This window comes from Thunnus maccoyii, chromosome 21, assembly GCF_910596095.1.
Source record: "Thunnus maccoyii chromosome 21, fThuMac1.1, whole genome shotgun sequence".
Classification (NCBI taxonomy): domain Eukaryota; kingdom Metazoa; phylum Chordata; class Actinopteri; order Scombriformes; family Scombridae; genus Thunnus; species Thunnus maccoyii.
In genome coordinates this window covers 7,448,923-7,460,942 of record NC_056553.1, presented here as the reverse complement: position 1 = coordinate 7,460,942, position 12,020 = coordinate 7,448,923, and the positions used below count along the sequence as shown (strand labels likewise).

The 12,020-nt window shown below is 38.0% G+C and overlaps 1 protein-coding gene across 4 annotated transcripts in view; it reads right to left on the bottom strand.

The window, feature by feature from the left end:
* The window catches only part of myo3a (myosin IIIA), a 63,862-nt gene that overhangs the window by 39,030 nt on the left and 12,812 nt on the right, over nt 1-12,020 (bottom strand). For all 4 annotated transcript variants that reach the window (XM_042400138.1, XM_042400136.1, XM_042400134.1 and 1 more), the window contains exons 4-6: nt 9,325-9,429; nt 9,040-9,139; nt 2,353-2,429 (exon numbers count right to left, since the gene is read on the bottom strand). In XM_042400138.1, coding sequence (XP_042256072.1) covers nt 2,353-2,429; nt 9,040-9,139; nt 9,325-9,429 — 282 coding nt within the window. The remainder of the gene's footprint in view (nt 1-2,352; nt 2,430-9,039; nt 9,140-9,324; nt 9,430-12,020) is intronic.

The window sequence follows — 12,020 nt, the reverse complement described above, 5'->3', positions numbered from 1 at the left end:
CACAGACTATCATCAATGTCCTGAGGGCAACATGGTACCCAATCAACAATATGAATCATCTGAGTGGGAGGTATAAGTACACAAAACTACACACACACACGAACACACGTTCACTGTCAAACAGCTGCAATCAATATAATTTGTATTCCAAATTCTCTGTAGTCATGTACTTATGTACAGATACAAGCAGACAAATCATTACCAGATTATCAATAAGACATCTTGAAATGTACACACATGCTCATTCATGGAAAACAAAACACAAAGTCTCTCTTTACTCTATTAAATCAGTCCCCTGATCACTATCTTTGTACAAAAATCTAAATAAATGATTAAAACAGTTCCACAAAAGAGCCAAATAGATCCAGCTGACACACCCTAAATCAGCACTAAATGTACTTACAGCTCTTGTAGAAAGTGAAGCTCATTTAAAACTTATAAAAATTGCAGATGTGACACAACTTACCCCACAACTCAAAGTTACACAAGTAAATCCTCTTCAAAAGGTAGGTAGGATCACATCTGAATAAATACGATACCGTATATTTTGCAGAGCTCTCAAGGACGTCAGCAAAAAGCTTTTCTTGTTATAACATTAATACTGTAGCTCCTTCTTTAAAGTTCTCCCTCCTGATTCCCAGAGGACAACAATTTCAACCCTTTTGAGTCTAGAGAGTCCACCTTCATCATGTTCTTTCTTTGAAGTTAGTTGATGAACATGTTGTTCAATTAAGATTAAAATCTTTGAGTCAGCCTGACAGGATGCGTCATGCATTGTTTAGTCTAATGTATAATTTGCACAGCATGCAAACCTCATGTAAATATGTCTATTTTTATTTGGTAACAGGTTGCACAAGGTTATTCTATGGAGGGTAAATTGGGTGACAGTGTTTACACTGGAAAGTAATATATTTAAAACCATAATGCATTATAAAAGCGTAAGTGCGGTGTTAAGAAAGAGTAGCTGTGGTGAAGAGTATACGTTTACCCGTCTTATCCCTCCAGAGGTTTCTAATGGTTCATTTAATCTAGTCCTGATCAGTGTGTCGAGGTTAGTGTTCACACAGCTTGTTATAGGATGCCTTTACCTCCGGTGATGTAGGTTGGATTCAATGAAATATCAATGAAAGGTGTCTACTTGATAACCTAAAACACGCATCTGTTTTCCCTTAGTCTCAACATTCATTCAGTTAACGTTCTGATTATTTCAAGGGTAACTTTCTACTCACTGAAGAAGTCAGGTCTCAAGTTTTGTATCCCCTAAGAAATGAGTTTCCTCTGGTAGTGTGTCTTTGTCTTGGAGATGTAACAAATGACAGTTTCATTAAAACTTGGATGTTACTCTAGTTGTTTTTGGCTGTTGTTTAATACGTTTTTGAGCACACTGTACTCACAGAAGTAATCTTGGGACACACCAAGAGGACTTAGACAATCAGACAGCTTGAAACCAATCCAACATTTTAGTTAGATTGTCTAAACTTAGACGTTCCAAACCGAAAGATAGTGTATTTGAAATGTTTGTAATAACCCCTCATTGCACATGAAATCTTTAAACTATGATGTTTACAGCAGACAGTTTGAGTAATGGTTTGCCTTTGTTTTCTCTTCTAAATCAAGTGATTGATGTCCCCACATCCCCTGATCTCAGCAATGAACTGAGCACAGAGTTGTTATTACAGATTGAAACAATGTCACAAACTAAAAAAATAAGATCCAAAATTGAATTATTCTGTAGTCTGACACTGTTTGTGATTTAAAACAATAAAACATCACACAAAAAACAAACAAACAAAAAAATCTTATGGCCACTTCATAAGAGTATCAATTTTATACGTTTGTAGGCCACTTTCATTTATTGTAACTCTAAGAAATATTTATTTTTCTGACACACTTGTTGTTTTCTGTCTAGATCTGTAATTGCAGTAAGAAAACACTCCCAGAGGAAACAAACTTTCACTTTATATTGTCCCTTATACAGATAATAATAGTTACATCTGAAATCAAATCTTATGCACAACTAAGAAAATAATTCAGGTGATATTTCAGCCCTTTAATCTGCCATAAAAAAGAGCAGAGGATGTGACAGGGCGACTTGTTATGTGTAATACAGGTATAAAATCTTGATGTTAACATTTCTGTATAGCAGGTACAGTACACTGCAGGTGCACTGAGACGTGATTAGATGGGTAATGAATGATGGAGGCTGTCCGTTCCATTTTTTTCATGAACATCATATTTGATAGTGTTATCTCATTGATGATTATTAACTGTGGCCCACTGGGATCTGCTCCAGGCTAATGTACTGGAAAGAGAAGAGGCTGCGGGAGCGTTTATAGGCCAGTTTTACCGTACCTCTGGAGCCATCCAGAAGGGAGTCCCCACAGAGGTGTTCCTCCTCAGACGGGTATTTGTCAGCTGGGCTGAAACACCTGCAGAGAAGAGAACACACACCTCAGCCATTTTAGCCTCACTGTCAGGACAATGCAGACAATTTAAACTATCTCAATAACTTCCTTGACATGTTTTTTTTTCTTTCCACAATGATCAGACGGGTAAAAGTGATGATCTGTGAAAAGGGAAACGGTGAACAGTAAACAACAGGGTGCTGCTCTACAGATATAGGCCTGAATGAATCTCAGAGCTTTCTCGTTCCCTACTGATAGAGCTGTCACTATAGTGACAAGGAGGAAAAACAAAACCCACACATACACACAGAAACATCAAGCTGAAATGTTTCCCCCTGCAAATGATAGATTACTTTGAATTACAAATTCCTATGTGACTGAGGGTGATTTTGCCAGGCATTTCAAGAACAGCATTTGAATACAATTCAACTGTAGACAGACTCCTCTCAGAACAAGATATCTGAGTGATTTATTAGTTTAGCTCATACTGTATATATGCCCTTATAACAAGACACGAGGACAAAGTCAGGACAATCATAGTATCAAGTCAGAGGGGAATAAATTCAGCACAAAACGGGACTGCAGAGCGAAACAGAGGGCATGTATGTCCCTATGTGTGTATGTTAATGTGCGTTAAAAAGCTTGACAAGGAACATGCTGACCCACAGTCGTGACTTCAGTCCAGTCCAGATGAATCAGCGTTACACCACACTGTGATGTATCCCAGGGCTGGCTCAGCTGAAGCAGCAGCCAAGATCAGGCGCGGCAACCAGGACAAAAGCAGAGCCTCGAGACAAAAGGCTTACCAACAAACAAAGGTGATCTACTGATGCACGGCATGCTGCTACAGGACATTGTCTCTGTCTTGTACAGCATGTGTTAACGCGAATCTGAATCACATGTGTTCTAGCAATCAGACATATGGCGTTAAAAAGCTCAGAGGAAATGCAATCCACCAACAAAACACCCAGATGACGAAATGTGTTCAAATGTGCTCAGAACATAAAACTTGCAGATATGTGCACAGTCCTTTTGTAGATACATGAAAAGCATTTACACTACATAAATATATTTATAACAGTGTCAGCAAAAGCCCATTCTGTGCTCTATTTTCTGACAACTTCATTACTGTCGGTACTAGTACAGTAATACACTGATGCTCTGAGGGTGCTGGTGGGTTAAAGCCAGCGGTGGAGAGAAATGCCAGGAGTAGCAATGCGGAGGAAAACAGTTCTGTGGCAAACATCAAAAGGGATTAGAGTTACGTGCAGCGGAGGATATATGCACGAGGCTGACGCACACACTCACATGCTGTCACTAAACCACAGAGCTGAACCACACAGACCCTTAGTTTTACATTGATGCAGGTGCATACACACCAAAACCAAACTATCCCTCTTAACCCACAATTATCTAATCAAATTTATGGTTTACGCACACACACATATGTACATCTGTTGTAATATATATAAGGTATATGAATGGGTGAGTATGCAGAAACACAAGGAGGTCCCTATTAAAGCTCTCACAGCCCCTCTCTTTCCACTACATTAGCCCCGATTGGAGCCTGGTGGGCCACACTTAATAATCATCACAGAGATAACGCTGTCAATTAGAATATTCATGAGAGACCCATGAACGAAAGGCTCCTCTCATTCTTCCGCTGCTCTTTTTGGGTCCATCTCTTTGCTATTTTGTTTCTGCGCTGGTGATGAGTCACTGCGGGGGCTTTATCTCTTCAGCTGCTTAGTGTAGCGTGCGCCCCTCCACATGAAAAACCATTAATCCCAGCATGACGCATTGCCTGCGTGTAGCGCAGAGAAAAGCATGAGTTGCCCCCCCCCCCCCCCCGTATTTTTTTTTTTTTTTGGTTTCGTCACTCTGCAAGTTTTTACACACGTCTTGCTTCTTTCTAAATTGCTGCTCCTATTTTTTCCCTTTTCTGGTGAGTGCTCGTGTCTATTTTCGGATGTAACGACTATCTGATAGAAATTTTAACTGTCAGCAATGTTTAAGACTTGTAGACTGTTAATAACAAAAGATGTTACAATCATTTTTGTGCCTATGGGTCTCTCACTCTGGAACAAACTCCGATATGGGCCTTTGCTCTTTGAAAACTACTAAATTCTTCATTGGCAGATGATACCGCAGGATGCCTTGTCTTATCAGCTCAGTTCACTGCTTTGTCTCACGCCTCACAATATATGCCTAGTATCTTGAAGAGGTGACAAATTTAGATTTACAGTAAGCACAGAAATGTTTTGTGTCAACAGATCTAATTTACTATAAAAGCATCAAATCAAGTCTACAGGCATGCTAGCTGCACTGTGATGCTGTACTTTGCCTCAGAATAGCAGTACTTTGACATAAATACTAATGTCAGCAAGCTGATATTGATAACAATAACAATGCTGACATGCTGATGTTATCAGTCACGTAGTCTATTTGCTAATTAGCACAAAGCTGAGACTGATGGGAATGTTCCTAAATTTTGAAGGTATTAGGTTATAAAACAAAGTGTTGGACATATTAAAATTTTGACCTAATGGTGCTGATGATGCAAAGTTAAAGGATCACCAAAATTATTATATTTTCATCCTGAGGGGGTCATGACACTACAGTAAATTTAGTTCATACTCTCCAGACTCTTGTAGTGTCAAGAATGTGTCTTTTACCTACAAACATACTATTGTAGGCCTATATTTTAACTCAATCTTCAATATTAATTGTTTTATTTGCTATTACTTTCGTCCATTTTGAGATCTCTCTTTGATTTGTCTCTATTTGAACCCTTTCTGTTCCATTATGTATCGAGTGTTCCTATTTCTTATTTTAAAGACAGATGCAGACAGATTATTATTTAATGGCAATCCATCCAATAGTTGTCCAGACATTTCACTCAAAACCGCAAATGTCAACCTCATGGTAACATTAGAGGAAAAGTCAGGGGATCAACCAAAGTCATTAAGATTCATCCTCAGCGCACCAAGGATATCTGTATCAAATTTTGCCAATCCATCCATCCCACAGTCGTTGAGATATTTCAGTTTGGAATAAAGTGGTGAACCAGCAGACAGACACCACTAGTGGCTAAAAATACAGGTTTGGTTGATCATATAGGGGAATAAACTACATCTGTGTCACATGAGAGAAAGCATCATGACATTTAGTTGTGGTTTTGTCATTTTAGCTTTCTCCCACAGTGATAAAGGTACAAATGGTACAACATGGCACAAACTGCTAACCCTAACCAGGGTGACAGTTTCAACTTTATACATATCACATTGAACATGATGATGCTTATGTTGCTTTAGGCGTAACTTTCTCACTTTCAATTGTGCCTCTATTCCTGTTCTTCACTGTTGTCTTTAGTGGTTTCATTTCTACAGTTTAGCTTTTAGGACCAAGTCTACGTTTCATTAGACATCCTACTGTTTCCTATCACAAAAAACAGTGTCTCTTCTTTTACCCATTACCCCTCCTGACTCATTCATGCATTTGTTTCAAATATGTAGTGAACATTTAAGATCATATAGCAGCAAATATACATTCCCACAATATAAGCTAATGTAGGGGTTAAATATGGTTTGCAGTTTACTCTAAGGTCTCAAAACAAATGATTTATTGGTCATAATGCTATAACTGTAAATGTAATTACTTCCTATCAGGGTTTCGGGAGCTGCTCACTATACAACATGCACACGCTGAACTGAGAGTTGAAACTTTACAACGTTTTTATGTAATGAATTCCTTCTCAGACGCACTTCTATAGATACTGTACCCTTCCTATCTTAGACATTCATTGTTTAGCCAGAGAAAGAGCAGATAGTTGATAAGATGTTCTGAAGCAAACAGGAATCTGGATTATGCAACAGAAAATTGTTGATGTTATTTCTGATGCCCAGATTCTAGCCACTTCAAATAAATAGTCTCATATGTGCAGTATCTTCTGTGAATCCTTAAAGCCTTTTATAATGTACTTGAAACAATGAGGACTGTTGAAGTTTATATTCATTTTGCAGCACCACTGTTGTTCTTTTTACAAGAATTTCTGTTGTATTTGTAATAAAACTAGTTACATCAAGTGGTAGGTGTGTGATTTTTATTATTATTATTTTATTATTTTCATTATCTCCGTTTACAAGATCAAGCTGTAAAGCACTGCTGATACACTCACTTAAACATTAACCAAACAAATTTCCCCGTGTGGGATAATAAAGTTGACCAGAATCTGAATTTGAATAATACTTTGCATTATCGACTACTGTCTCAAAATGTCTAAATTTGGTAACAAGCTAACAAGCTAGTGTTTGGAGCTACAGAAGATGTGTGTGGGTTGAGTCCCCTTTTCTCCACATCACTGGTGTGTTAGCTTTGCAGTGGCTATTAGTTGCATAATAGATCCAATTATTTAGATTTGTTTGACATATTTGCAGACAAATATGCTTTAACAGATCAAAATTTCATTGTATTAAAATTGTGTGCAAAACCATACTTATAAGACCATTTAATCGGAGTAACAACATACTGTATATGTACTAAGAAACTGTATTTAACTTGGAAATCTTGTTGAAATCTTACACAGTATTCTACAAATTCTTGAAATTCTTAAACTGCATTACATAACATAATATCAGACCTGATACTAAGGACCATATTTACATGTACTCAGCATATTAAAGACTGGCAATAAAACACTTTTATCTGTAGATATTTAACTGCCACTCTTATCAAGAGGGATTTAAAATGTCTCTCTCAAAGACACTTTGACAGCTCAAGTGGCTGTAGGTGGACACACAGCTGTTCTGGAGATCAGTCTTGTGATTTGACAGTTCTTCACAACCACTAACAAACATTGTAAATGTCAGTGATTGCCTGCTGATGCCTTTCTTTTCATCTGTGCAGTCTGTTGCTTTTTAACATATGCAAAATGTAATTTCAAAATGCCACCTCCATCCAATTAAAAAATACAGTTTCTTGGTAGTTATTGATCAGTATTTGAGTGTTCTTATTTTGTGATTAAAAGCCTACAGTTAGCTTATAATTTCAGTATTTTCAAACTGAAAAAAAGATTACAACCACTTGCTGTAACCTAACTTCTCACTAGCCACTACATGCATTAACTATAAATAGGTTGTTTCTTAGTTTATTATGTTTTCATGGAAAGTGACAAAGTAAAAAAAAAAAAGAACAGCTTTTAATGACCCTGAAATGTCCTGCTTAGACATATGTGCAGTATATTACATTTGTTGTGTACAAGTCCATTAGTACACCCACTGAGGATGTAACATTTCACAAATGTCAGTCTATTCTTTTGAATTACACAGCAGCAAAAATAAAACGTGTCTGAGGACAACCAAATGTAATGAAAAAAAATAGGAGATATTATCTTGGCTGCGTTTCAACAGATTATGAACTCATGATGAATTGTTCAATGATGAACTGAGAGCACATTGATTCTTGTAATGCAGCACCATTTATATTACACCTCTTAATAAACTAACTATTTCATCTTAGGATAGAGTTATTGTGTTGAATAGGCTATGATGTGAAAACTGAAATTTAAAAACACAACAAAACAGCCAGGGTCTGGTTGAAACTGGGGTCTTGCCAACTGCCGACTGGGTCTTATTGACCTTTTATGAAGTTTATCTCAGGTTCATTGCAGGCCAACAAAGGTTCAGTCTGATAACAGTAAACGAGTCTAGACAATAAGCAAATCTAGACTTTTGGCCTACCGACCATAAAACACCAAAACATCACAAACTACTAAACAAATTTCAGAAATCAGGATCCTAAAAGAGGTCAAAATACTTTCCATGGGCTCCCTTATCACAACGAAGACAACACTAAGCATTAATGAGGGATTTTTTTGAATGCACAGTGCAAATTAAACGTGTAACTTCTTGATCCTTGGAGGCCTCAAACTCTTTCTCTTTTTCTCTTCAAAACTGGTGCAATAAACAGGTGTTGAGAATTTCTATGACAGCTTTGTGAGGAGGATGAAAAGGTGGCCAAGCTCCATATTAGCTACTTCACATTCATCCCCTCCTCCTCCTCCTCCTCCTCCTCCTCCTCCTTGTATAAGAGTTGTGCACTTTGTGTTTCATGGTTAGGAAAAGGCTTTTAAGAGAAGCCCACAATTAGTCGACTAAATACAAACCTACACGCGCGTTGAGTGGGGATTTTATTTGTAATGAAAACAGGCAGCTGGTTTTTCAGAACCTGAAGAAACGGGCGTGAGTCATCCCTGGAAATAGTCAGAATCACTTTGCCTATCATTAGCCTTCAATCCAGAAACTATGGTGTTCTGCTCTGAGCGCCTCATTTGGTTAAGAAAACCCAAAAGCAAATCAGTGCGTACACAGAGTGAATAGCAACAATGTCCTCTGCTGTCTGGTGTAGAATGTAAAAGATATGGCTTAATGGAAAAGTATAATCGTCTGCCACCTTGTTGGGTTGTGTAAACCTCTCAAGGAAACTAATTAGTAGCGCAATTTATTTAGCAAGCAGCTGAAGGTAATGGATTTGACCCTTTGCAGAATCCTGTTAAATAGAGCCATAACATGATTTTCACTGATTAGAGAAGGATAGTACAAGAACGACATGATGTACAAAGAGAAACATTGCATACCGAAGTCCACGAGTTTGACCCCTCCTTGCGTTGTCAATAGGATGTTATTGCCTTTGACATCACGGTGGATGGTCTTGTTGATGTGCAGGTGCTGGAGGCCCTGTGAAAAAAAAAAAAATAGGGTTAGCAGCTTTTTCTGACAAGCACCTGCCTCCAAAATGATCCCGTTTAAACTCACTCTTTTCATTAAAGCTCTTTATTGAGGAGGAGGTTGTTCAGTTCAACTCTACAGTACACTATTGTCTCCCCACCGGCAGCCAGGCACATTCAAAAGGCCAGACTTACCATGAGGGCTTCATGCAGGATGTAGGCAATAATGGCTTCATCCATCCTGTCTCCCCTTTTCAGCATGCCTTTGGCAAGATCTGTCACCGAGCCGCCATTGCAAAGCTACGGCAGAAAGACACACAAAGAAAAGAGGAAAATGAGCAAATAAACTCAACATGAGTCAGCAGTTATAGCTTATACAATGTGTAGAAATCTGGGGCGTTTTAGAGATGCAGAATTTCACATGGAGGAGAAAACAGCAGAGGATGAAACCGTTTTTGATCATAAGATTTCACAGTCAGAAAAGGGATGCTGAAAGTAATTCAATCAATCTGTAGCGGCTTATCTTTTAGAGACAGCTTAGTGGGAGGTGAAAATTGTGCCTGTGGAGAAAATGTACATTTTGTGAGCGGGGTTTAATCTACGCTGTGATGACTAAGCAGGGTAAATATATCGCTGTATGTTTCCAGACAATGCCAAGGTTTGTAATATAAATTACGCACCATTTACAGGCTAAAAATTCTTGCTGGATATAGAACGTACCAACATTAAAATCAGTGTGACCCCTTTCTTCTACTCAAGGAGCAAGAGACATTTCGTTTTTGTGTGTTTATAGGCGTTTTCTTATGGTATACTGTGTCTAGATATGGACTCCACCGTCAATAGCAATCCCACTTGGAAAATTACAGAAAATTACCCGGTGGGTTGCCTTGGCAACAATAATAACCCTTAATTTGGGCCTTTCTTTGGGAGATGCCAGAGGTTTACGAAAAATAAAAAGCTCTAAGATGTCAAACATTGTGCTGGAAGCTGGTAGTCGACAGAAATTGCATATTCCCCATATGAAGACTGTTTGTAAACACAGACCTTGTCACTCTGTGTGGTAAAAGATATCATCTACAGATGCAGAAACACACAAAAGCAATCTCACGTCTTATGTTTGTTGTGAACATTTTGCATTTCAAAAAAGAAAAAGGAAGAAAAAAAAACTTCCAAAACATTTTGTGTTAGGCAGGAAATTTCAATCATATCTCTTCATGAATTATACACTTGTTCTTTTTTAATTACACTGATTTCCCGTACACATATACTGAAAGCTTAATTAGGCAATAAACATTCAGTGGTGTTTGGTTATTGAGGATAAGAATCACTCCCCTGCAGCAATTGTACTAAAGACATTGTGCAGCACATATCAGAAAAGGTAACTAATAAATACGTTATATACTAGCATTTACACAACTATAACTTTTTTTAATGCACATTCAAAATAACAGGCTTTGGTACACAGCAGCACAGCATGAGTCTTATAATGCAATTTTTTTTTTTCCAAGGATGGTTAGGGAAGTTGGAAGTTTACTTAATTGTATGTTTTGTGAAAAAAGAGCAAAAGTGAGAAATGCATCCATATTTTTGAAATGCTTTATGATGGTACTATAGGAAAATGATGCTAACATCTTGTAGTATTACTCTATGGATGACTTCCCCTGCCTCCTGCACTAAAGTGCTGACTTGTAAAATAGTACCATTACAACACAAGTATAATATCTGCGGTTGTGTGCCCAAATCACCAAACAGGGACCTATTTTGTCATCTCATTATAATTCCACCCACAGGGCTTGTTTCTCCATATTGTTTCTTTGCTACATAATGCAGCTAATTGAGCTAACCACAGGAAGCTACAAATTGTTTCTTTCACTCACAGTTACAATGAACACTTTAAATACACAATAAAACACTAAAATGCAGCATGACTTTGTTATTGATGTCCTGTATCTTGTTGGAAAAGGATTTTTAAAATACAGTACATCAAAATATAATCCATTATTTGAGAGTGAAGCAAGTCTTTGACCTTGACTAAGTGATGGCATAAGTTTCTCCATCGTGCCTCGTGTCTGTTTTCTATCTGCCTATCCAGAGGGCTGTTGCAGGATGGATGGCAAGTATCTCAGCTGCCACATGGGGAGCTTAATCACTCCCTCTCTCTGCTATCAGACGTGCAGACAAACTGCAGTTAGGCAGAGAATACCGCCGAGGCTTTCACAGACAGCACAGTGCCCTGACAATGAGCCCGAACCTGACGTCAGTCCACATCACCACTGCCATATCACTTGTCATCATTAAATTACACAGGGCAGACAGACAAATCCATATTAATGAGAGGTGCGGTGCCCTAGATTTTAGCTGAGCTAAACGTTAGCGCCCTCACCTTAGCCACACAGCGCTCACTTCCAGAAAGTGATGCTCGACATGAACATTAATTATTTCAGATGTGGTGAAGACTCAAATCTCTGCAGGGTGGAAATGATATATGTAACCCGCTTTGATTTAAGTCATGTACAGATTAAACCGGATTTCCTAACCTTTCTATGAAATGAAAGCTTGTGTACAGATATTTAAACATAACTAGTTTAAGGTTTCTTTTCTGAAACATCTCCATGATCATAATATACGGTAAACAAACCACTTGTTAACAAAAGATTGCATTACACCATTAAATTATAGCAAACAAAACTGTAGAGCTCACTGGAATATACAGTGCACTAACAGGTAAAAAGATGATTGTGTAATCCATTAAACCTGGTCAAACTGGTCATGTTAATTTTGGGATAAAACTCCCACTTTGCTAAGAAAGATACAATACAACTGGTTGCCATTTACTTGCTATTATCCCAAAAGTGGACTGCAAAAATATCCAACAATAGAGAAGCTCCACA